This window comes from Oncorhynchus mykiss, chromosome 14, assembly GCF_057628025.1.
Source record: "Oncorhynchus mykiss isolate SJ-2025 chromosome 14, ASM5762802v1, whole genome shotgun sequence".
NCBI classification, from domain to species: domain Eukaryota; kingdom Metazoa; phylum Chordata; class Actinopteri; order Salmoniformes; family Salmonidae; genus Oncorhynchus; species Oncorhynchus mykiss.
The window spans coordinates 20,375,808-20,403,387 of NC_143035.1; the positions used below are offsets into that span (position 1 = coordinate 20,375,808).

The window sequence follows — 27,580 nt, forward strand, 5'->3', positions numbered from 1 at the left end:
TGTTTTGAACTTTATTGCCAAGTTTTAACGATTTGTAAACCCAGGACCATAAATGTCCACACAGCTCACTCAATATAAAGAGACAAATCAGTACTGATATCCGACAGTAGTACATTCAACTTAATACAATTACCCCAAAAGGCAGAGCAATAAGTCATAAAACACAGAACATGTTAAAATTGGAGTATGACGGAAAGTAGGAATTCTATTCCAAACCCCAGAGCAGGGAATATGTTATTTCCAAAATAGTTATTGTGCAACGTCAGTGAAAAAAACACCATGATTTCTGGTAAAGTGATTATGAAAGTGCGTATATGGGATAATGCATGCCAAGGACTGATTCTTCAGACAAATGATGTCAAGGCTAAAAATAGAACAGGCTGGGGGATAAGAATCTTTAGCCTGGGCTTCAGTCATCAGCCACCCCCGAGGTGAGAGCATTACTTAATGAAGTGAATGTTCCAAGTGCCGCATGTAAAAATGGAAGGTGCTCCTGTTGGTGGCTTTCAAGTGGGTGGCACAGACATGCCGGCCCCTGGGACACAGGGGCTTCAAGAGACAATGGCTGGGCTGTGTGAGGTTTGGGGTGGGGCCCTGGGGGCCCTGGGGGCCAAAGTCCCCGTTCTCAGGTCTCCACACCAGTAAAGTGACTTTTTTTGTGACATCACAATGAGAAGGCGTTGTTGTGTGTGGAGCTCTTTGATGATGGGCTCTCTGTCTAGGGGGTTGTGACCATGGGCATTCCATCCATCATTTGTCACAGTTCCCCTTTAGGGACCCTATAGGACAGCCTCAGTTAGCCTATGTGAACAACCATATATCTACATATATACAGTTGAAGACAGAAGTTTACATACACCTTAGCCAAATACAATTAACCTCTGTTTTTCACAATTCCTGACATTTAAGTCTAGTTAAAATTCCCTGTCTTACGTCAGTTAGGATCACCACTTTACTTTAAGAATGTGAAATGTAGTAGAGAGAATGATTTATTTAAGCTTTTATTTCTTTCATCACATTCCCAGTGGGTCAGAAGTTTACATACACGCAATTCGTATTTGGTAACATTACCTTTAAATTGTTTCTGTGGAAGGGTAGCCTTCCACAAGCTTCCCACAATAAGTTGGGTGAATTTTGGCCCATTCTCCCTGACAGAGCTGGTGTAACTGAGTCAGGTTTGTAGCCCTCCTTGTTCGCACACGCTTTATCAGTTCTGCCCACACATTTTCTATAGGATTGAGGTCAGGGCTTTGTGATGGCCACTCCAATACCTTGACTTTGTTGTCCTTAAGCCTCTTTGCACAACTTTGGAAGTATGCTTGGGGTCATTGTCCATTTGGAAGACCCATTTGCGACCAAGTTTTAACTTCCTGACTGATGTCTTGAGATGTTGCTTCAATATATCCACATAATTTTCCTCCCTCATGATGCCATCTATTTTGTGAAGTGCACCAGTCCCTCCTGCAGCAAAGCACCCCCACAACATGATGCTGCCACCCCCGTGCTTCACAGTTGGGATGGTGTTCTTCGGCTTGCAATCCTCCCCCTTTTTCCTCCAAACATAACGATGGTCATTATGGTCAAACAGTTCAATTTTTGGCCAGAGGACATTTCTCCGAAAAGTACGATCTTTGTCCCCATGTGCAGTTGCAAACCGTAGTCTGTTTTTTTATGGCAGTTTTGGAGCAGTGGCCTCTTCCTTGCTGAACGGCCTTTCAGGTTATGTCGATATAAGACTCGTTTATGGATACAGACACTTTTGTACCTGTTTCCTCCAGCATCTTCACAAGGTCCTTGCTGTTGTTCTGGGATTGATTTGCACTTTTCGCACCAAAGTACGTTCATCTCTAGGAGACAGAACCCATCTCCTTCCTGAGCGGTATGACAGCTGCGTGGTCCCATGGTGTTTATACTTGCGTACTATTGCTTGTACAGATGAACTTGGTACCTTCAGGCTTTGGGAAATTGCTCCCAAGAATGAACCAGACTTGTGGAGGTCTACAAAACTTTTTCTGCAGTCTTGGCTGATTTATTTTGATTTTCCATCCACAGGTACACCTCCAATTGACTCAAATGATGTCAATTAGCCTATCAGAAGCTTCTAAAGCCATGACATCATTTTCTGGAATTGTTCAAGCTGTTTAAGGGCACAGTCAACTTAGTGTATGTAACCACTGGAATTATGATACAGGGAATTATAAGTGAAATAATCTGTCTGTAATCAACTGTTGGAAAAATGACTTGTGTCATGCACAAAGTAGATGTCCTAACCGACTTGCCAAAACTATAGTTTGATATCAAGTAATTTGTGGAGTGGTTGAAAAAAATAGTTTTAATGACTTCAACATAAGTGTATGTAAACTTCCGACTTCAACTGTATATTGTACCAAACATGGTTTGTGTTTAAATAGAATGGAAATGTGTCCTGAGTAAAAAGTGAAATAATCATGAGTTCCGGTAAAATTTTGACTGACGCTTTTATGTACTCTGCTTAAAAGCGTGGACCTAAGAAAACATGTGCAAAATCAATGTGATGGGGTGGGGTAAGGGTGAGACTTTGAAGATGCTCCTGATTTGAACAAATATGTCCAGGAAATCTTTCAGTTTCTACCCCAAAACATATAAATTCCCTTTTGGAAATCAACCAGCCATTTTACTCCAACGGCGATAGCGAAACAGGTTGAATTATACGTGATGTGAAAAACGAGACCTATTCCTCCTATCTGAGGAACAAAGCCGATAAGACTAGTTGTTATAGTTGCAGTGGTCGCACGGATAGTTCTCACAATTCAGCACAAGAAATGCAACATTTCCTGTTTACCATCTATTAAAACAAATCAAAAACATTTGAATTTATTTCGGAGCCGTACAGGGAGGGTCGTTTTATGGTTGCTTTGTTCACCAACAATAAAATGTCGGAAACAAAACAAAACCTCCGGGTACACCCAATGTCACGGACACTGACTTGAAATACTGCAAAACATTTGCCACCATGGCTTAGTCCCTAAGGACTGAAGTTTTAAACAGAGGATAACAGAAGGGAGCTACTTCCATACAGAAACAAAAGGAGGAAAACATGAACCTTTTTCTTCTTTCCTCTAATCTCCCACCTTCCCCTCTTTCTCCCACCTTCCCCTCTTTCTCCCACCTTCCCCTCTTTCTCCCACCTTCCCCTCTTTCTCCCACCTTCCCCTCTTTCTCCTACCTTCCCCTCAATTTCGGCCTTAACCATATAAATTGGTATTTAGATTATTTGATTCCTGGTAAGCAAGCATCTTTACAATCCAAATGCTACTTTTTCAAAAAAGAGCATGTGTTTGGTTATTATGATAAACCTGGACACCCCCCACTGCTCCTCCTTCCCAAACCCTGCCTGCCTTTCCTTCCCTCTCTCTCTTTAGGGGGAGGGTCAATGTGTGTGTGTGGGGGTAACATTGGGGGTGGGGAGGCCCCCTTTTCCATGACCCACAGAGTCAATGATACATAAACCACATGACCGACTGGGCTCCTGTTATCCAAGGCAAACAGAGGACTTGTACACACAGACAGACAACCAGACAGACAGACCTGCTGCACGCTGATTCCCAGCACAGCCACAGCTCTACTGAACTTGGCACCGGCTGCCGTATTCTCTGAGAAGGAAAAAAACGCTGCACACCTCCGTGGGAGAACTCAGATAAAGACTTGCCTTCAGTCTTGTAGTGGCGCTGTCACACACTGATATACAAATACGCATTTAGACACACGCATACAGAAACACACACACACACCAGGCAGTCAGCCAGGCACACACTCACACTCACAGAGGAGCAAACAGTCTCTTTCTCTCCCCCTCTCTCTCACCCTTGCTCGCTCAGCTGCTCTCCCTCTCTCTCTCTCTCTCCCTCCCCCTCTCTCTCTCTCCCTCCCTCCCTCCCATCCACACACACACACACACACACCACTACAGTATATCAGCTAGCGACTACCGGAGAGCCAGAGGGGAGTGCAGAAATGAATGTGAAGATCCTGACGCTGGTGATTGTGCTCTTGGTGTCTCTGCTGTGTTCTGCCAGTGCTGGTGAGTACAGGGCTCGCTCGGGTGTCTGCCTATAGCCTCCCTAAGCTTTCTATTTTCTCTCTCTATATCAGCTCTTAGGCTCGGCCAAGGCAGCTGTAGTTGATCAGTTATCTAGTGTGCTTAGTCTTGTGTGCCTCTAAAAGGGAATATCAATTCAGAACCTGACTGTGTAAAGTACTGCAGTGCAGTGGTTTCCTTGTTATCGTAGCTGGGGCTGTATTTTGCATTGAAGTTTATAAGGTGCTATTAGCAAATGCTCACATGCTTTCACTTGATTCAGTTTGAGGGATAGCAGAGATTTTGCCTGATATGAAATATTTAGGGGCTTTTATTGCTGGTCATTGCTGTCTATGCTGAGTGCTGTGGCTGTGTTGTTGAGGCTGTAGTATTATGTGACTGTTGTTAAATGGACCTAGGCATGGCACATGTATTGCAAGGTAGTGTGGTGGAGGAAACTACCCATAGCTGATAGAGGTATAACTGGTTTTACAATTCCAATTCCAACTGACTAAATGTATCACTGTATCATTATGACTACATTACAGCAACAGCATGCCTGTCTCATGGCAATCCAGCGCTCTGATTCATTTGGTATGGTGTTGATGGTGATTGTATTTAGGATGTCTACAGGGGCGGCATATAATTCCAGATGCATGGATGGATGGTCTCTTAAGGAACTCAATTTGTGCTGCTTTGTCACAGTACATTTCCGTAAAGTGCTGCCGCAGCTTTGGGGCCATTGTGTTGAACTCCAGTGTGAAATTAGAATATCTGTGCTTACAAATTACAACAAGCAACAATGAAGCAGGAGAATAGTATCTAGAGGTATTTAGTAGGGGGTCTCGGGAGTAGAAGTCTTTAGCGGTGTGCCGTGGGGGGGGGGGTTCAGTTATTTGACCATTGGCCAGTCTCCTGGTGGTGCAGGTGACAGTGGAGTGTGAAAACACAACAGTGGTTTATGTGTCAATATTTCTAGCTACCTTTCTGAGGAATCACGCCTGTCTATTAACCACTGGCATGTGTGCTTACATGTGTGTGCGTGTGTGTATGTGTCAGATGTGCTCACGTGCACATGTGAGTCTCTGTGTATATCTAGCTGTATTATGTGCATAACTGTGTATGTATCTGAAGTGTGCAGGTCACACACGGTGTATCAAACTGCAGTGGGCAGCAGTGAGGGCTCATGACTCCCATGCTTCCATGCGTAAGGTGTGACATGCTATTTTTGTCTCGGCCACACGAGTAAATGGGAAGCAATTATCCTGTATTGCAGTCAGTGTCATTCTCCACGCCCCTGTGTGTGCCTGACCATGTTCCACACCACCGTGTTACGCATCCCTTTCCCTGTGCTCAGATGACAGAGGAAAAGAGGCTGTTTGGGCAGATGCTTATTCTAGTTATTCAACGACTTCTTCCAGGACATACTTCCTCTATCTGCTCTATCACCTGTTTCCCTGGCTGGTACTGTAGTATTGACTCCATTGACAGAGAGAGGGAGAGAGAGGGAGGGAGGCTACTGTATTGCAGTGTTAGTGGGTGTGGGGATGGATGCTGCTAGCTCTAGCTGAAGTCTGTGTCTGTCCCTGTGCAGCACCAGCCTCCGCTATATGCGCTGTGTTGTAGCGGGAAGGTGTCGGGAGTAGACTCTGTGTGTAGGCAGTGGGTGTGAAGCCTTTCATCTTGAGACAAACGCTTTTCCAGTTCACCGGGAGTTTTCCGGGCCATCTGTTTTCAGGCATGTGTGTATGCGTGCATGTGTGTCTGGCTAAAAATGTTTTTTATGGAGGCTGAATCACTGGCTTGGTCAGGCAGAGAAAGGGTGGGGACCTGTGTGTGTGTGTGTGTGCACGTGCGTGCGTGCGTGTGTCAGAAGTCATGGTGCAACAGGCGACAGAGTCTCAATCTAACACTCCCCTTCGGCAGTCCTTCAGAGTCACAGTAGATTCAGTAACAACACGGTGGCCATCCTGGTGTTACATCCCCATCCCTGAACAGCATACCTCAATTACCCATCTTCAAAAGATACACTCTACCTAGATAGCAAGAGAGAGCAGTCAAAGCCTCAACCATGTGGTATTGATAGTTCATTTTGAAGGCAATCGCTCATCTTCCTGCCCCCTCTAACTCTTAAGGGCTCCTATGTAAGCAATCCTTATTGTGGAAATGGTCTGGCCTCTCAGGCCTGTCAGCCCAGATAGCAAAGCCCCATCTTTCACAGGCACGGAAATACCTCTGCCCAAATCCCTTAACAAAGAGAGACGCACAGGAGGAAAACAACAGACGCTGACACACACACACACACACACACACACACACACACACACACACACACACACACACACACACACACACACACACACACACACAAAGCTCCGGAGGTGTGTGATGTCAGCTGCCTGGTTGGCTCCCAGTTGACACCCAGACACATTTGAATAGGTGAGGTGGTTGGTGTTTTTTTGGGGGACTCCACTCCCTGGCATTATCTATGGGAGTAATCTTCTGGCGTACAGTAGGGGGAAATTTCACACCAGCTGTCAGCAATGCTATTATTCCGTATTAAACGTTGATTTATTGTCGGTTCTGGGGATATGGCACAAGCAAAGTCCTTGCTCAGCTGTGCCAGTGGTGCATTCTGGGTCAGGAAGTGCCCCAGAGAGGACAGAGAAAAATAAATACAGGCCCTCATTGAGGCACCTACAACCACAAAATGTACATTTTTAATAACAAAAAGACAGGAGGAAAAAAGGAGGCGGCGAGGATAAGCCAGGATATTTGGTGAAACAGGATCAAAATGACCTACGCTAACGGTACCCAGGAAGCCTTAAATCATACTCCCAGCTCCTTCACACCGGCTCTGGTAATTTAAAGAGGGTGTTTCTGTCCGCTGTTGCCGCAGTGATCATAGGGGCCGTAGAGAGAACAAAAAAAAACTTTTCCAGATGTCCTGCAATAACATAATAATGGTGGGCAACTGGTTATGTCGAAGAAGGTGCCGTGGAGAGGTTATCAGGGGATTGTGAGGAAACATTCGGCCGGTCTTTGTGGCACGGGGGCTAGCTTAGTTGAGCGAGAGGCAGCTGGGTTTCTCTCGGTCTCTCTCACACAAATAGATACACATGGCAGAGACACACACACAGACACACAAGGTCAGGGGTTCAGATCTATTTTGTGAATAACCGGGATTTCCTCTACGCAACGCAGGCAAGGAATCAGAGCCAAACCAATAGGATGCAGCAGCAGCTTCAAGAGAGGACAGCTAGTCCGACCGACAGGGCACTGAGACACTCACGGCTCCGTCTCTTTACAATCAGAGGGCCTCAATACATAGCAGCACGTCTACCCATAGCCATGTTTGACCATTGGCTACAGTAGGATAGTGACTGGACACATGATGTAGGCCTAGTTTCATACCTTTACCCCCAAATCAGGAAGAGCAAATGATTTACCAGCAGCCTCTACTAACTATTAACTGCTTGGTGCACTCGCCAGTCGCCTGCCATGTAAATGAATGACAAACATGGAGAAACCGAAATCAAGTCGTAGGCCTCTCGTAAAATTCATTGCCTGCGAACATCAGACGTGATTTACTTTATTGAAAAGCCAGCCGGGTCTTGGGACTTCAAGGAGAGGATTTTACTCAGGCTTGTTGGGATAACCACTTCATACATCAGTAAAACTCCCACTCGCAGTGGACTTCATATAAAGCATCCACAATTACTTCATAGGGGAGGGGAAGAGATCTGGGGGGGGAAATCATAAGTCATTTGGTAGGGATAGAAGGCTAACCTTCAGGGCTAACGCTCCCTGGGGGTTTGAGCTGCTGAAGACTTTGGCTTATGCGACTGCTGGGGTGCTGTAATGTAATTCAGAAATCCTTTGAATGAATAAATCAACTCACTAAGACTTTCGGTCAGAAGTGTAGGCCTATGTATAAGGAGAGAGATGGAGGGCGTGAAAATAGAAAAAAAAGAGGAAAGCTAGAGAGAGAGTGACTATCTTGGAGCACAAGGATTGCTTTCTGTGGAGAGGGGAGCGCCACGCATGGTCACTGAAATATTTCAAAGCCTCTAAAAACTTCACAACTGGTGGTCTCGCTTGCCTTCCCAAATCTTTGCAGGTGAACGAACGAAGGGAATTCAAGGTGGTAAAAAAAGTCTTTCCTCTGTCGGACCCTGACTCCATTACGTGGCCCTAGTTGTTCCTGAGTCTGGCCTTGGTCCATGTCTCTCTTCTATGAGAGCGATGAGAATGCTGCCCTGGGGGCAGAAGGCTGAGGTTAGCCACCATGCTAGGCAGGCCTATTCTGAGGACCACCAATTCCCATCCCCAGGCCCAGGGTACTCCCATTCTTTCACCCATAGCTTAATCAAAGACAGATATTTTCTAAATCCGCACTAGTTCCACCAGGGGCCCAATATTCATGTGATTTATGGCTCCCTGTTCAAACCTTAGTGTTACATTTATAGTGGTTGTCAATCGTGATCCGATCGGAGTGGACATTTTTATTAACAGCACACCAAAAACCACAGACTAAATATTCTGGAGTCATTGGAATGACTGGAGCTTGTATTACTTTCACGGTCAATTTACACAAAACATGGAATAGCAAAATACACAACATGACCAAAAGTATGTGGACACCTACTCGTCGAATATCTAATTCCAAAATCATGGGCATTAATATTGAGTTGGTCCCCCTTTGCTGCTATAACAGCCTACACTCTCCTGGGAAGGCTTTCCACAAGATGTTGGAACATTGCTGCAGGGACTTGCTTCCATTCAGCCACAAGAGCATTAGTGAGGTTGGGCACTGATTTTGGGCGACTAGACCTGGCTCGCAGTCGCCGTTCCAATTCATCCCAAAGATGTTTGATAGGATTGAGGTCAGGGCTCTGTGAAGGCCAGTCAAGTTCTTCCACACCGATCTCAACAAACCATTTCTGTATCAACCTCGCTTTGTGCACGGGGGCATTGTCATGCTGAAACAGGAAAGGGCCTTCCACAAACTGTTGCCACAAATTTGGAAGCACAGAATCGTCTAAAATGTCATTGTATGCTGTAGTGTTAAGATTTCCCTTCACTGGAACTAAGGGGCCTAGCCCGAACCATGAAAAACAGCCTCGGACCATTATTCCTCCTCCACCAAACTTTACAATTGGCACTATGCATTTGGGCAGATAGTGTTCTCTTGGTATCCTCAAAAAACCCACATTCGTCCGTCAGACTGCCAGATGGTGAAGTGTGTTTCTGAGCTTTACACCACTCCAACTGATGCTTGGCATTGCGCATGGTGATCTTAAGCTTGTGTGAGGCTGTGTGCTCGATTTTATACACCTGTTGTAAGCAACGGGTGTGGCTGAAATACCAGAATCCACTAATTTGAAGGGTGTCCACATACTTTTGTATATATAGTGTATTATTATGGAACAGTGGTGGTCACAGATGTAATTTCCCATCATTCCCTGTAGCCAAACATTGTATTGTTTCATCTCGTTCTTTCATGACAGGTATTCATAATTCACCTCTTGGAAATATATGCTGAGGAGCAGCTGGACTTTAGAATACGATGAAACAGAGAGAGGGGAATAAAGATTTGATCAAAGGTGACTTTGTGACCCCATTTATGCTGAACCCATATACAGTACAGTCAGGCAACATCATGGACATGGTCCATTAACCTGGTCCAAAGCAAGACACAGCTGGCACTTGTTAGGTATTGCTATATACAGTACAAGGAGGAATGGGCGGTCTCATGTGAGCTCTGGACTAGTGGATCATGTGTTGGGGCGATGGATCGTGCAGAGGGGGCGTAGCAAAGTTTGGGAACACTTACCGGCACCCCCACTGGGATCTGTCTTACCTCGCAGGCCCTAGGCCACAGGATATCTGGCCTATCTATACCTCTATACTCGCAAAGACACACGTACAAAGCCAAGGTGGTGGCGGTGCACCTCTCATCCTCCCTCCCACCCTCAGAGACTATTGCAGGCATGCGGAAGAGAGAGAGCTCAAACGTAGGTCAATCTAGTGTTGGATTCTGCTGTCTGTGACTGATAGTGGGAAACTCTCAATTTGATGTTTATAGTGGCTATTTTTGGTTCACAGGCACGGCTGGGCCTCCCACAGTGCTTCTCTGTCCATCTCATTTACTGATTAGGAGAAAGACAGGTTCCCTCCTTTCCTTGCTGACCCCTGACCATGAACAGATGTTTGTGAAAGGGGAAGGAAAACAAAGTGAGATTCATACACACGTCTCCATCAGGCAAGCAGTTTACTCAGGTAGTGGCGGAACATCTCATGGTTACTTCAGGACTTACACGCACAGGTTAGCATATACAGTACATTTGTCAACAAAACACCGGAAGAAGTTTGTAGATTTAAGTTTTATATTACACAATGTGACCCAAGGGATGGCTATCTATACCACAGTTTGTGTATAAAACCCTTTCAGAAAAGTATGGTTCAAAAGTTGATATTAAAATCCTGTTTACATAAATCCTGTTTCTACTAGGATGTCTTCCAGTCAGGTAACAGTAGCTGACAGGCTGTTCACCTATGTGTACATTTGCTGTTTACCTAATCATGTCTGACGTCAAAATGCCCCCATTGGCTGAGAAACAATCTGACCTGATGCAATGTTGATGCTATTTTCCATTAAAGCCCACCCTATGGGAGAGGCACAGATCCCTAAAGTAGCAGAGCTGCAGTGAACCTTGGGCATCACACACCTCCCCGAAGATGTGAGAGGGCACGTGGGTTCACAGCAGGGGAGCAGTGATAACACGAGAGGGGAGGGGCTAGTGCTGACGCTTCACATCTGATTAGCATGCCCATGGAAACGGTTGGTTGGAGGATCCCTCTGTCCCTGCCATGCTGTCTCTGGAGATTAAGGCTATACAGATGGAAGCGCTCACCTCACCTCCCCACCGATTAGGCTACCTACCGACCGACAAGCAGAGCTCTCACATCACAAAACACGCTCACTAATTTGGGAGCATGTGTAGTTCTCTCAAAGGGCTGCAACTTCACAGCCAACATGAGGGGTAAGGGGGGCTCAAAGGGACAAATGTGTTTAAAATTTGTTCTGAGCCCTCAACTTAAGTGGGTGGTTAAGTTAGCGCTGGGGACATGCAGCGGGCGCAACGTTTCATGCACTTTAGTTTCCTCTAGGGAGTGGCCTGGGACAAAGCCGGCCTTCATTTCAACCCCACAAGCCCAGTATTATGCCAGACAAGATGTTGCATATCAAACAGGGTCAAGCATCAGTGGAACACACCGCTTGGAACACTCTGCTCACCATGAAAACAAGCGAGATACACACAGGGCCCAAGCCCTCTCGTCCAGGGGAAAGGGGAAATAAAAGGAGCCTGGTCAGGCAAATCATTGATTCAGGACTCCTGTGCTGAAATGTGTAAACTGGGAAAGCTGATCCATTCCAACTGACAATGTCATTCTTTTTGCTCCCTGTGAGTGCCTTTCACAGTGGCTGCCATGGTAACGTGGGTTTGAAAGTCCGTGAGAGATTGGTACCAGTTTCTGCCAAAGCCCAGAGTTACTGGTAGGCATGCGATAAGCAGCACACTGATAGACTCTGACTTCAAAAGGCTGAATATTTCAGAATGGAGGCAGTCCATTCTGAATGCTGAACAGGGCAGAGGTGTCTGCTTCCTCCACTGGATTTCCATATCTGAGGTAGCGGTAGAGATAAAGGCCAAACCTGGGCTAGCAGTCAGCAAGCAAATCCACCACCATACTATAGCAGCATCAGCAGATGCTTTGCTTATCCTATGGAAGCTAAGCTAGGAGAACGGGTTGTCTTGTATGTACTGGCATGATTAACACGTCTCACTGTTGGTTAAGGGCTTGTAAGTCCCCTTATGTGCTCCTGGAGGGTGCATCCCTGGGCACAGTGTCCTGTGTGTGTCTGGGTCTGTAGGCTATCGTGTCTGTGGGGGTACTAAACAGACTGGGAATCGCTGGCTGGAGACAGTCTGGGCTCGCTCCTCTCACGTCACACTAATAACCATGACTACAATCACTAGGGTATTTATTCTTACTCTCACACAAACACTTCAGAGCAGCATTACCCATAAAGATTACTCAGGCTTATTCATGTCAACAGTTACAAAACAAACAGTCTCAATTCTCTGTATATTACAGCTACCAACAATGTATATGCTGTACAATGCTATGTATAAAATGCTGCAGATGGTGTCGATGATACCACATACACATAATAAACTGCTATCATGTCTCTTTTTGGAATACCATGACATATATATAGCTGTTCTGCAGTGGTTATTCCTTCTATGGAAAAGGGACATGCTGTAACTGTAAGCTGAACTGAACACGGGCCTCTGGCTCAGTAGGTTTTGAACAGAACATTCATCTCTGGCTGAATATATGGGGCTCATTATTACATTGCGTCACCCGTGACATGAGGCACTTAGCCATTGCCAGTATCAATTATGAGCCTGATGATAACTCATGGAAGAGGTGGCATCATGCGGCTAGGCACTGGAGCCAGTGTTTTACCAGGCAAGGCTGCTGGGTCCCTCATTGTCTTTCTCTTCTGTTCTCTCCTCTTTCCTCCACTCTCTCCTCTCCTGTTGTCTTTTCTCGTTTCCTTCACTCTGCTCTTTGCCATGGTTACTGCAGCGCAGAGCCCAGTTCCGGTCTGATGCTCTCGTATCCAGTCTGTGGCAGCTGCTTGTTTACACATCAAGGGCCTCTCAGGCTGCCTCAGCCTCTGCTTCACGGAAGGGGAGAACGGAGAGCAAGATGTTGGGTGTGGAGGAGTAGGAGCAAGGAGGGATGGAGGGACAGATGAGGAAAGGGAAAAAAACAAGTGAGAGGCAATGTTTTCCAAATGCTCTGCGAAACTGTGAAAGTGAATCGATGAGACGGTGACCAATTGATTCATAATCAGTGTAGCTGAGCAATGAGCGAAGACCATTCCAGTAAACAAACATAAGATTAGTTGAAACGGTGTATTAATTCACTGTTACACAAAAACAATTAAACACAGCAAGGATTCAATTTCAAAGGATTCCATTTCAGAGAGTCACGCTTGAGGAGCCTTGTTGATTCTGTATCTATAAATAACCTTCTCACCTGTTGGTAGTTTACTCGTTGACCTGGAAGGACATCTAATTTCATATTTCTTGGCGACGGAGTTAAGGCTGGAGCCACTGGTAAATGTACAAGGCCAGAGATTTGTCATGTGGTCCCTCCCGGCATTCTACATCAACCAGATTTTCTCTACTAAAGAAATAGTGCCTCATTCTCCATTCCCTGTGTGCTTCCCCCCACTGACGAGCCACATCTCAGGCGGCAATGTGATATACAATTTACTCATGAGGCGATCGATCGATAAACTTGGCACCGGATCAGCAGGCATCCATTTCTCCCTACTTCTCCCCTCTCTGAAAGACAGATAAGCGCTGGGAGACAACTCTGCCCAGGTGATGGGGCAGCAGGGGCATTGACAGGGAAGGGCTGTCATAAACGCTGTGTATCGGCCGGGTCTGGGATGACCGAGAGAGCCAAGCTTGTGAAAAAGCCAACATAATGGATGGTACCTGAGGAGGGTGGTGAAGCGAAGGAAAGGGAATTAGATAGCAGCCGACTGGCGATTCATCATTAAGCCTGGAAACAGGCCAGTTTGTGACACAGCTCTGCTTCTCTCTGTCTTCCTCCCTCTCTCCCTCTCTCTTTCTCTCACCACTTCCCACTCGGATGGGTCTGGAGAGGCAGCAGCCTTAGTTGCATTATTTCCGGCATTCCAGAAATTCCCTCTTTATTAAAGTTGAATTAAGGAATTACCAGGAGGGGGAAGAACTGTCTGGCTTTGGTTGTGATGAGGGCAACCCTGGGCTCTGGGGTCAGATGATGAGATAAAGAGGGCTGGTATCGTGAGAACTATCTTATCTCTGCCCTATTGCTTCCTTACCCCTTTATCTTGTACATGGGAGTCCCACAGAGGAAAGATCAAATGGGATGCTTCACACCAATAAGATAGTGTTTTTTTATTACGGAGATAAAATATTCAGTAACAAATGATTACTCTGAGCTGGGCCTCAATTACAAGGTCTTATGCAATTTAGATGGCTGCTGCCGTAGATACATTAGATACATTCCTAAAACTGGAAGTAGCTATATCATGTCTGACACAGCTCGATACCTGGATATCTCCTTGCGGGAAGAGTTAATCCATAACTGCCAGTCTTATCACTGGGCCCTGGATTTCATTAGACATTTCTTTCCTATGACCAGACGGGCGGTAGGGTTGAGATCTATCAGGAGATGTGCTCCCCTCAGAGCTCAGCGTTGAGCAGCGTCTGACAGCTCGCCGTGGCAGGAAACATCTACATTGTCTCATTACAGACCCGGTTTATGACAGACTGAGCCGCCCAGAGCAAGTGATGAGTTGTGTTCAGGACAGGTGGCCCAGGTGTAATTACAGTGTGTGTGTGTGTGTGTGTGTGTGTGTACATACGTGTGCGCACGTGTCAAAGTATCTTCTCTAACAGCACAGCCTTAACTTGGGGGGGGGGGAGCTCCTGTCAGGAACTAAAGCGGCTCACATATAAATACTTTTTTACATGGTAAACCCTCTGGATTAGAAAGAAATAAGATGAACACCAACAGAATGTGTAAACTTCCCTCATCTGGTACAATAACAGCAGGATAATACATAGTTTAGAGAGCCTGGGGGAAGATGGGTTTTAGATGCTACAATATGCAACAAAGGCTTTTCTTCCAGTGCAAATGAATTAGCCCACTGTTCCTCTGCAAATATGTAATATGTGCCCAGAAGAAGATTAGCCCAGGGAATAGAACTTGAGAGACGTCTGGTACACTACATGACCAAAGGTATGTGGACACCTGCTCATCGAACATCTCATCCCAAAATGATGGGCATTAATATTGAGTTTGTACCCCCTTTGCTGCTATTACAGCATCCACTATTCTGGGAAGGCTTTCCACTAGATGTTGGAACATTGCTGCAGGGACTTGCTTCCATCGGCCACAAGATCGGGCACTGATGTTGGGCGAATAGGCCTGGCTCGCAGTCACCGTCCTTGTGTGTCCTACCACTTCGCGGCTGAGCCGTTGTTGTTCCTAGACGTTTCCTCTTCACAATAACAGCACTTACAGTTGACCGGGGCATCTCTAGCAGGGCAGACATTTGACCAACTGACTTGTTGGAATGGTGGCATCCAATGACAGTGCCACATTGAAAGTCACTGATCTTTTCAGTAAGGCCATTCTACTGCCAATGTTTTCCTATGGAGATTCCATGACTGTGTGCTTGATTTTATAGACCTGTCAAAGGGTGTGGCTGAAATAGTCGAATTCACTCATTTGAAGGGGGTCCACATACTTTTGTAGAAATAGGGCAATGTCAGGGAGGCAGGAATGGTCTCCCGACACTTTCTATAAACCTAGTCAATTAGAGGAATTAGAGGAATCACTACAACCTCCATTGGAGGCTGTAGACAAATTGTCTTAAGGAGCTCTAGTTCAGGAGAAGACACCAAACCCCAAGAAGTTCTTCCCAGGAGAATTCCCCATGTGAGAAGCCTGGAATGTCATGACCCCATGTGAGTGATGTCGCTTAGGGTTTTGAAGGGAAAAATCCAATGGGAATTGTAGTTTATTTTTTAGTGTAAGGTATTTATTTGTCTCTCAGCAAAATATATATATTTTAGGAAGGCAGATGCATCTGGTTTTCAGACTGAAATTAAGTTGAGAACGGAAATGTGTGACCAATTCTGGTAGACAAAGTGTAGCCTACATTTATTTTTTATTCACAGGGTCGGAAATAAGGGTTGTGATTGATGGATGACTAAGCATTTTTAGGAGGTTGTCAATTTGTTCAATTAATTAGGTTAGCAAATTGAAAATTTGTTGATCCTTATTAGTTGATTTCATCCATGTCTCATTTACTAGAATTTTCCACTGTGAGATTTTCAATCTTTTTGACAGGATCACATAAAAAGTCAAAATAAGCTAAGTAGACCCACTGAAATTTCATGGACTAAAGCAATGAATGTGTGGTGTGAAAGATCACCCCCATTAAATATCATATAACAGTACCAAGATACTTGACAAAAAAAAAACTCGGAAGTCTGTACTCCCTCGAGAACGTCTGCGTTTGCAAAAAGGTTGGAGAGGTTATGGAGACACTGAAGTGGATCAAATCATTTGGAGTAGAGGGGCTTAAAGGATCACACCACACTTACTGAGAGATGACTGGAAACATCTGGAATCACACACACACACACACGCACGCACACACACACACACACACACACACACACACACACACACACACACACACACACACACACACACACACACACACACACACACACACATCCAGTGGGAAGCATGCTAGTATTCAGCCCGTCTCTAATCTTGGGTCAAACACAGGATCTCCACCAAACCTGGTGAGAGAGGGACATGAGACACTAGGGACATGAGACACTAGGGACATGACACACTAGGGACATGAGACACAAGAGACATGAGATGTTAGGGAAATGAGATGCTAGGGACATGAAACATTAGACACTAGGGACATGAGATGTTATGGAAATGAGATGCTAGGGACATGGGACACTAGAGACATGAGATGTTATGGAAATGAGATGCTAGGGACATGAGACACTAGGGACATGAGACATGAGATGTTATGGAAATGAGATGCTAGGGACATGAGACACTAGGGTTTGAGTTTCTCACCGAGGTCGAGTTACATCTGCTGTGTTTTGGTTCCACCACATTGACTTGATGAACTTCAATGTATGGGTGGGCTAAGAGAGGCCCACACACACACGTTATCTTTGCATATCTTCAGTGGCCTCATCCGTTATAGCTCTTATCCATGTTTGTGTCTTTTGTACAAATGTCTGAGATCCCAGATTTCCAAATCAAAGTGAGATACTATAGCTGAGGATAGAAGGAGTTAAGCGCATTGATAGGCTACAGTACAGGTGTGTAGTGGTGGCCATTTTGGGGTGCTAACAATAGTTTCTTGTCATTCTACAGGTCCCATCATGGACTCCACAGAGCATGGCACAGCACTAGAACAGGTGGGCGGCGTGAGAAGGCTGGTCCAACAGAACCCCGGCAGGGGTAGCCAGAGCCACAGACCAGCCGGCTGGAAGAGGAGACGCCCACGACCTCGTCTCTCCCACAAGGGCCCAATGCCGTTTTAGAGCAAAGTGAGTCCCATACCGCACCACACATCTCATGCAGAGGCTATCACTGAATCAACTTTGGCCCCTGATGCCAAAGTTCATTCCATTTCAAGAGAATATCTTACCCTTTATCTGGTAATCAGGGCTGATGATAAAAACTGAGGTCAAGTGTGAGATCCGGTCTTCAAGACCGATCCCTCTCTTGGCCGTGTCACTGAGCATGTTTAGACAGCGTGTGGAAAAGTCCAACTGTAACAGGAAGGAAAGTACATCTGTTAATGGCTATCACATCCTCCCCTCTCAAGTCAACCACAACACAGGGACGTTATTGTTGGCACAGACAAACAGCAAGTCCTTGCGAGATTATTGGACTTTAGCCTACTGGTTACTGCAGAAGTGTTGTTTACAAGGTGAAACCTAATATATTTGTTTTTGAAGGTGGTCGATTATACTCAGAAACGTCATCTGTGTGAGTCAACTGAAGAGGAATAAACATTCCATCAAAACGACCCCGGATTCAAAACTTATAATTGTTCAATTTAAATTATTATACAAAATTATTGCAACTAATAGAAGGTTACATATGAGGTATATATATATATATATATAGATATATATATATATATATATATATATATATATATATATATATATATATATATATATATATATACACACACACACTACCATTCAAAAGTTTGGGGTCACTTAGAAATGTCCTTGTTTTTGAAAGAAAAGCAAATTTTTATGTCCATTAAAATAACATAAAATTACAGTGTTGTCACAACATTAACAAGGTCTACACTGTATTTCTGTTCAATTTGATGATATTTTAATGGACACATTTAATGGACACATTTTTTTTTGCTTTTCTTTCAAAAACAAGGACATTTCTAAGTGACCCCAAACTTTTGAACGGTAGTGTATAAATTATATATATATTAAAAAACGTTTCCATCAATCTGATAAAGTCAATTATAACCATTTACCAAAGATGATACTTAGTGGAGTTGAGTTTCATAGCAGCGCCACAGCTGTGTATCTGTATTGGCAGCACCACAGCAGTTTATCTTTCACATGAAAGAATATTTTACTCTCTGTCAAGAGAAACAAGGCATTGTGTGAAACGTCTTTCATCCCACATGTGAAAATATTGGTTTCACCTTCTACCGGCACTGGCTGCACACAATGTTCAACCCCATTACAAAAACAGACCTTGTGTCATTCAATTAACTCCAGCAGAATTTATGGAAGAAATAGCACTCAAGACACAAGAACAGAGCTAGCATCTGAGCAGACATTCAGTCCCCTTGCTCAATATAGGTAATCAGAGCTATGATTCTAAAGCCTTAGTGTTGACCTACTGGAGAAGGTAGGTTCTACCATGAGGGTCTTGCATGGGAGGCCATTTGCCCAGGCATGTGCATGAACTGCTATGTAAGTGAGGAGACCAGGACCCATTCACATCTCTCCCAGACCCCATGAGAGACAGGGGGAGATTGGCAGGGTACAACACCACTGCAGGTGGTGCCAACCACACAACGCCAGCCTGCCATAAATTACCCCCAGTACTAGAGGCTGCTTGGGAAGAGACATACATGTCATTCCCTTAAAGGCATGCTTAATCCGTTTAAAGGGGAAGTGGATGAAAGCCCAAGAAGGTGAGAAGCTCCACTTGCATTAGTCCCCACATGGGTTTTACAATCTATAGCGAATTATGGATTGTTACTGGTTTTTTGTAGCATTTTTAGGAGTGAGAATTCTTTTGACTCTCCTCTCTTCTCCACTCCTCTCCAAGGGAACTTCAGATGCAGAGGCACAAAGGTGCAAACAAAGAGTCAGGCCAGAGCTAGAGCACACTGTGCTCCTGGGACAACACAGGACCTTGAAGGTTCAATGCGCTGCACGGCCAATAAAATGTGAGCATTCTCTCTGGGAGTTGAGTGGTCAATGACTTGTTTTCAGTGCCAGAATGGTGGCCTCACAATGAGGGAAGCTTCAGGAAGTTGGTGGAGCTCAATAAAAGAGGGACGGTTCACTGACTCACAATGCTTTCACCACAAATGGCACTTCAATCACAAATAGAGGAAGATTTATCTTTTTGTTCTCATCCCTCTCCGGTTCCTCTCGCCTTAATAAGTTCACCTCATTCAGAGATTTTTCCCTCCAAGGTTCTACATCCCCATAGTAAGGCATGCCAGTTAGCTCAACCTAAGCAGCATGTCAATCAAGCCATTAGTCTGCCTTGGTTGTAGAACGTTAGAAGAGCCTGGAGGAGGATGGCGTTGTCTACTGTACTCCATAGAGCCCATAATGTAGCCATCAAAGTCCTTTAGAATGATGAACCTCATTTCATCAACTGAACTGGAGAATATTTGAAACATTCTCTAAGGGCTCCATTTAACAAAAAATTATACATATGACTGGGGGAATGAACTCTTCACGAGGCCTGATAAACAGCAGGGATGCAGCCGGCAGGTCACGTTGAGACCACTCTCTCTTTGTTCATGTCTCCGCCTTTATTTCCCTCTGCTTCTTCTGATTGTAGGAAGCAATTCTTGTAGGAAGCACATTGTTTCACCCCAGAGGAAAGATCTAAGCTCGACCGAGTTTAACAGAGGCACGAGTTGGAGAAAAATGTGATTCCTCAATGTGCTAGATTATGGATCCAAGTAATAAATGGCCGTTTATGAACGTTATGAATAGGGAAGGTGCTTCACTTATCAATATCATCACTCAACTAGAACCACAACCTTCACCGTCCTCCATTTCAGTGTCAAAAGGCAGCTCATCCATTATATTCTGACACCTCAGGCAAGAGAGAGGTGAACTGACTTGTGGTTACACAATCCAGATGTGTGGATATAGTAGAGGAGACAGGGTCATCCATTTGAGATCCTGTTGAGTCTCCGAGCTGAAGAGTTGCTACAGGATTAATAACCTTTAGAATGACAGTATTGCATCAAAAGCATGTTTTTAGAGAGCATCCATGCTCTCTATCAAAACAATATAGAGACTGCGACTTTCCACCCCTGACAATGACTCTCTGATACATTCAGAAGATGTTACCTGAAGGGTCTACCCTGCTGAAATCATACCATAGAGAAAACAAACATAGTACCAACGCAGACAGGGACACAAAGGATGAGCAGATATTTATCAGTATACTGGCATTACACAACCACAGAAATATGCCTTCTAGAAACAAGAGCATGCTCTTATCAATCAATGAACCCTGAAGTTATGCAACAAAGCTCGCTGAGAGCACTAGCCACAAAAATCTCTCTGAATGATCATACAACAAAAAAAGATAAAAGTCCAGGGAAAGATAAGAGATTGTCTGATTGACAGGAACTGATCCAATGCAGTTAGCATAGTACAAGAAACACAGGTAGTGTTCTTTTCCACAATGGTTTAGGTCATTTGTTTCTTTCCCTCCTTCCCCTCTTCAGAAAATAAAACAACGATCCCTGAAATTGAATCAGCTGGTTATATGTTTGTGGGCGATTTGATTCAACATTACTTTCCAGTCAAACACTGCATTATTTAACTTGAGAACAAATTATGTTCTGAAAAGTACACCAACCAAGCCTGTGTCCCAAGTAGCTTCCTATTGTAATGGGGAAATAAAATGGCTACAGTTGAAGCTGGAAGTTTACATACACTTAGGTTGGAGTCATTACAACTCGTTTTTTAACCACTCCACAAATTTCTTGTTAACAAATTATAGTTTTGGCAAGTCGTTTAGAACATCTACTTTGTGCATGACACAAGTAATTTTCCAACAATTGTTTACAGACACTGTACAAACAATAGTACACAAGTTTAAACACCATGGGACCACGCAGCCGTCATACCGGTCAGGAAGGAGACGGGTTCTGTCTCCTAGAGATGAACATACTTTGAAGCAAAAAGTGCAAATCAATCCCAGATCAACAGCAAAGGTCTTTGTAAAGATGCTGGAGGTAACAGGTACAAAATGATCTATATCCACAGTAAAATGAGTCCGATATCAACATAACCTGAAAGGCCGCTCAGCAAGGAAGAAGCCACTGCTCCAAAACAACCATAAAAAAAGCCAGACTATGGTTTGCAACTGCACATGGGGACAAAGATTGTACTTTTTGGAGAAATGTCCTCTGGTCTGATGAAACAAAAATAGAACCTTTTGACCATAATGACCATCGTTATGTTTGGAGGAAAAAGGGGAGGCTTGCAAGCTGAAGAACACCATCCCAACTGTGAAGCACGGGGGTGGCAGCATCATGTTGTGCATTGCTGCAGGAGGGACTGGTGCACTTCATAAATAGATGGCATCATGAGGGAGTGGTGATCCTAACTGACGTAAGACAGGGAATTGTTACTAAGATTAAACGCCATGAAATGTGAACAACTGAGTTTAAATGTATTTGGCTAAGGTGAATGTAAACTTCCGACTTCAACTGTACATGACTCACATAAATGTTCATGAAAACTGCACTGGACTTATGGCAATTTTGTCTTCTCTGTTTTTGTTTTGCAGGCACTGCTTCGACCGCCCACCCCCATGTTCTGATTTCTATGCTCTTCCTTTGCCTTGTGGGGCCTTGCAACGAAGGGGCCTATGCTTGCCCAGCCTGAAGAGTGATGTCCTATAGCACCTGCTGGATCTTCAAGCAACTCTTTTCTGTCCACAAAACTATCAGGACAAGTCTATCACCCTCAACTCTAAGAAGAATTGGGGGCAGGGAAGGGGGGGGTACTGAGCCCAAGCTATCAGATTCTATTTCTCCATCTCTCTCACTCACTCCCTTGCTCCCTATCTCTGCCCCCCACCCCCACCCCCAAGTGTTTTTGATCATTTGCTTTCTAGAGCCCTGTCATACAGTAGCTGGTCTCCTCTGTGTCGCACACTTTGCATGATGTGTGGTGGTTGACGGGGAGCATGGTTCCAGTCTTAGACTTAAAGCCTCAGTCACTTCTCCATGGTGTGGTTTTCCCATCCTCTCAGATCCAAGGTGACCACAGTCGTTAGTTCCATTACTGTGCAACTACTTCTGGCTTTACTAATGAACAGGTGATGATGGTGAGGAAAGGCAGTGGCAGAGTTCCAAAAGTTGACTACTCTATATGTTTCGAGTTTGGCAGATCCATTGAAGCCAGGTTAGCAAATTCACCCAAGATATTGTCACCTACAGTATCTGCAGCAAAAGTCAATCTGAGGTTTTCCTTATAGAAACTAGAGAAAGGCCAAAAGCATTACCTTTTTATTTGATGTTCATTTTGGCTAAATATGTTAAATGAACCAAAAATTGGACCAGAGTGAGGATTCAATTTCACCGTTCGAAACAGCACATATAATAAAAACAATCTGCTGTGAGCATCACAGTAATTATTTCACCTGGGAGGTTCTTTAATCCAAAGCTCTTTAAGGGGGTTAAGCAATTTTCCCAAGGTTAAAGACACCGTGTCCCAGCTGGGATAAGAGTCCTCTGATCCCAAATCCCAATCCCATTCCCAATCCCATTCCCAATCCCCGGCCCCCAGCAGCTGCTCTACACGACTGTTAACTGGCAGGACTGGTCTGGTCTGCTTTTGAACAGCAGACTCCCTCGCCTTTTAATGAAGTGCCAAATAATAACCTACTCTACAACGCTGCCAGGAAGCAAGGAACGAAAGGGAAGAGAGAAAGGAGAAACACATGACCTCTTGTTTGTAGTCTGGGTTACTCACATGCATTACTATACATTTCTATACACAAGACAAATCCCAATTATAGGCAGTGGTAGCAAGGAGGACAGTTCAATTAGACCAAAAACACTTTTTCAAGCAGAGACATGCTGTCAGCTCAATAAATATACCACCATGTTCTGCCTACCAATAGTGCTCTCTTCTCTGACTGTTTAGCGCGAGGCTGGTTTCGACCCTTTGACCGAGATCTTTGATTGACGGAATGTGCTATGCCTTTCCATCGTACTGGAATAATATTACTGTTTTGTTCAAATGTTTTTCTATTTTCATTCATTTTTTTCTCAGGGTGCTGTGATAGAAGCCTGTACCAGAGCAATCTCTATTTTGCGCATTTATTTAAGAAACACAAACATTTCTATATGACAAGCATATTGCCATATACTGTATCTTTGCCCTCCCTGCCTATGTACAACTCCACTATAGCCATGTATCCAGACTCAGTCCTTGCTTAGTCATTTTGCTTCTTTATCCCCCTGTTGGGTACAGTTGCCTGTTTAGTTCACGCTTCCACACACAGGTGGTCATGGCTTTGATCATGATGTTCATTAAATCCCATGGCTAATCTCTCTCAGATGGGCCCTTCCCCTAGGCTGGGGCCTCTCACAGGCTGAGCTTATTGTCTAATTAGTTTAGATTGGAACCACACCCTTCCCCTCTCTACAACCCTAAACCCCTTGTAGATCTATCTAACTATGTAACACAGCTGCAATTGGGACCTGTAGAGCAAATGCCATCCAATCAGCATCCAGTTTGCTATTAGGTGTGGGAGGGATGTTGAAAATCGTTTTTTTCGGTTGGTCTCTTAATCCAAATATGGTTTCAACTACAGTAAGAATGGCTTTCACTACTAGACTGTTACCAATCATTCAACAAAAATGGTTTCACTGTGGCCAGGAGAGGAAATTGGAACTTAGTTTTGTAACCGGCTTGTTTTCAACCTAGAGTTCCAATATGTTACCTTCCCCCCATTACTATTTCTCTCCCAGATTGGAATTGAAAAGCAGTTTCCCAGCAACTCTGCCTCCCATCACAAGAAGCTCTTAATAAGAGAGCATCTCAAATCGCAGTGGTAACTCACCCATACAAGCTCGCCTTGATTAAACATGTATTAAATCTTAGGGCACTGTGAAGTAATACTTTTGGTCACACAATGATTATTTCATACCCTCTCAGACAAAGATGTAGATTTCATTAATGCTCCTTTGAAATGAGACTGCTTTTGCTCAGGGTGTCTCAACTAGTATTATACAGAGAGAGAGAGTTAGTAGGGGTAGGAGCTGGGAGAGAGTTAATAGGGGTAGGAGCTGGGGAGAGAGTTAATAGGGGTAGGAGCTGGGGGAGAGAGTTAGTAGGGATAGGAGCTGGGGGAGAGAGTTAATAGGGGTGGGAGCTGGGGGAGAGAGTTAGTAGGGGTAGGAGCTGGGGAGAGAGTTAATAGGGGTAGGAGCTCGGTGAGAGAGTTAGTAGGGATAGGAGCAGGTGGAGAGAGTTAGTAGGGATAGGAGCAGGGGGAGAGAGTTCATAGGGATAGGAGCAGGGGGAGAGAGTTAATAGGGATAGGAGCAGGTGGAGAGAGTTAGTAGGGATAGGAGCAGGTGGAGAGAGTTAGTAGGGATAGGAGCAGGTGGAGAGAGTTAGTAGGGATAGGAGCAGGTGGAGAGAGTTAGTAGGGGTAGGAGCTGGGAATGGGCATTCTAAGCCACAGGAGTTGGATTGGGTCAAAATAAGGGGTTTATAAATCACTATTTTCCTTTCTGAGAAGCAAGTGTTAAAGGAGCCGAGCAACATCTGTATCCACACTGTTCTTCATGAATGTATACCCACCATCTGCACCAGCCAAGCTGCCCCTCCAGGGGAGTTGAACAAACCCAATATTTATGTGTAGAGTACAATTTGAGTCTTGGTCTCCCCAAACTGCCCACATTACTGCTAGTCCACCCTGATTATGGTGGATCCAAACTTCCAAAGACAAATATCATATGATCCAAAGCCTCCCAATATCAATGACCTCCATCAATCCTCTGGCTTTGGTCCAAGACGTCTCTGTACGGGCACGCAAGGCTGCACTTTTGAAATTCCATTATGCTGCTGGAAAAATAAACCCTGAAAACAAGTCTCTTCTTGATATGAAATGGCTTTCCAGTGTATTGTGACAATTTTTTTGTCGTCTGATTCTTGTCTAGCTGGTTGTCCAAAGCGTATTTTTTTAATACAGTGTGGAATATAGCTGTTTCTTTTGTGGTTGTGAACAAAATAGAAAATGTAGTCTGCAGAACAATACGTCATGGACTCGTGAGAGCTTTCACGCATTCTCCTCCTACAGCCCTACAGCCCTACAGCCCTACAGCCCTACAGCCCTAACCATATCAGGTTCATCCAGATTGTATAGGGACAAGCTCAAACTGAAATGGTGAACCAATACATTATGCTCCACGAGCAAAAAACATTCTCCTTAATGGTCTTTTCCAGCAAAGCTTACGCAAGAAAAACAATTCTCAATCCTCTTCTTCATTACATCACAAGGCCTGAGTAATGTTCCTATGCACTTGTTAGCATGTCCCACTGGTATGTTTGTTCCCGAGAAGAACATACCACTTTTGTGTTCAGCACCTTTTCCACTTGTCAAAATGGTGCATTTAGCTGGGAGTGTGTACGGAGTAGGAATGAGCAGAGGGCTAAATGTGTAGGACTGGCGGAGACAAGAAAAGAGAGTCGAGAAGCTAGCAAGCTGTTGATGAAAACGCCAGCTTAGCCAGGGGTCACTGTCTCACTCCAGCTGTAGGCAGTCCCCATAACCAGTCAGTCAAAACCACTAGCTTTTTAATCTTCGATGTTGCTGTCACTTTCTCACAGCTCTTGACAAGCTAGAGTAAATCCCCTTTTCAAACGTAACATGACCCGCCAAGGAGAAAGAAAAACGACTAGCTAGCATGCAATACATTCCATAGTTTTACTTGATGCATCTAAGCCCTATAATACAGACAGATTGAGGGTGTCTGCAGGATCAAGCCCAATGCATTCACACATTTCCACCTGCTGGGCCACCCAAAGGATAACTAGATTTCCCATGGGACTTGAGAATGATCTGTCATTATCTCACAGACTCAAATGAGACCTTCAGACTTCAGAATAGAGAAGGCTCCTCCTCCTAGTAGTCGAAGTAGAGTTCCAGAGTGTGTAGGCTTACATGCCATTGCAACAGTGTTACTTACTAGGTCACAAGCAAACTGCAGTTAAAAAAAATGTATTACAGCTGAACTTCTGTCTAAGGTGTGTGCTCATATTACTCACCAGGCCAAATGTACAGTCCCCGTCTCTGTTTTGATGTTGAACTGGGAAAAAAAAAAAAAGATAAGTGAATTAAACAAGTGTCAGAAATGGTTGAAATACTGTGTACATATTTGAACTTTTGGTTTCTAATTTATAAAATATAAGCTTTGGCTCTTGGAGTACTTATTTTATTTTTCCTTTAATGCGTAGCTTTGTGTTTTTATTTTCTATTTCTGTAAAGTGTGTAAATATATCTTTATGATAATAAGTAATATTAAAAAATCGTATTTTAAGAATCCATTGTGTTTTGTCCTCTTTGCTATGGTCCCTCTGAAATGACGCATGTTAATGGATGTTACTACTGACAGCAGTATTGCAGTATTGCAGAGGAAACTGGGCGAGATAATTAGCATATGTACATTAATTATAACATAATTATAATGTGTGCATGAAATTGTAATATAATTATAATATGTATATTTACATTTGACATGCGAAGGATATTCGCGTCAGCCCTGCCATCAGCTCCTGTGTTTAGCAGTGTTTAGCAGTCTTGAAATTCTGCTATAATAGAGAACCAACTTTGGTCCCAAGGGAAGGCTGTCATAGGCAATGCCAAGTGATAGGACACACACAGCACAAAAAAATACAGCCACATCTCTGTAGGAACGTTATATTAAACCAATGACCATCAAGTAACACCTTTCCTGTGACAGGCCCCTATAGATTAAACTCCTTCTTAAGCATAATGCATATTAATATGGTATAAATGCTGAGTATGGAGATCATGGATAAATTCAGGCATATCCAGCCAATCCAATCAATCATGCAACCTATTGCTACCCCTGGTTCTAAGATTATTATGGACACTCAGCTGCTGGATAAAGGAATCCAGGTAAAGCCATTACAGTTGACGTAGTGAGTCATAACATTTGTCTTTCTCCATGAAAACTTTGCATATTATTCAAGTCGCCTTAGGCTTAATGCTGCACTCTCCTGGCTTATAAAAACCATAACGTCTTGAGACTGGTTTATATGACCACCAGCAAACTATCAGCAAACCCTGCTTTGGTGCTGTCCTGTAATTGACCCCCATGAACCCATATGAATACTATTATCACAATAATAAAGTGTTTTACTTTGGTCTCAATTAAAGTGACATCGCTGACTCCAGTGAAGTTGTGTCAATTGACTTGTAACGTAAGTGACTACTTTAACCCTCAAAGTGAACTGTTGCACATAATGAGGAACAATATGTGAAATGATACGTTTTTTTATGGAGTGCCCCTTTAAGTGTCTATCATGGCCTCAC

General features: G+C 44.2%; 1 protein-coding gene across 1 annotated transcript; it reads left to right on the top strand.

The window, feature by feature from the left end:
* Nucleotides 1–3,519: 3,519 nt before the first annotated feature.
* LOC149978318 (apelin-like) lies at nucleotides 3,520–26,566 on the top strand. The gene is made up of 3 exons (XM_090198557.1): nucleotides 3,520–4,060; nucleotides 17,117–17,292; nucleotides 21,791–26,566. Exons 1-2 carry the CDS (start codon nucleotides 3,994–3,996, stop codon nucleotides 17,284–17,286), a joined length of 237 nt encoding a protein of 78 aa, XP_090054683.1. The 5' UTR covers nucleotides 3,520–3,993; the 3' UTR covers nucleotides 17,287–17,292; nucleotides 21,791–26,566.
* The last annotated feature ends 1,014 nt before the right edge of the window (nucleotides 26,567–27,580 follow it).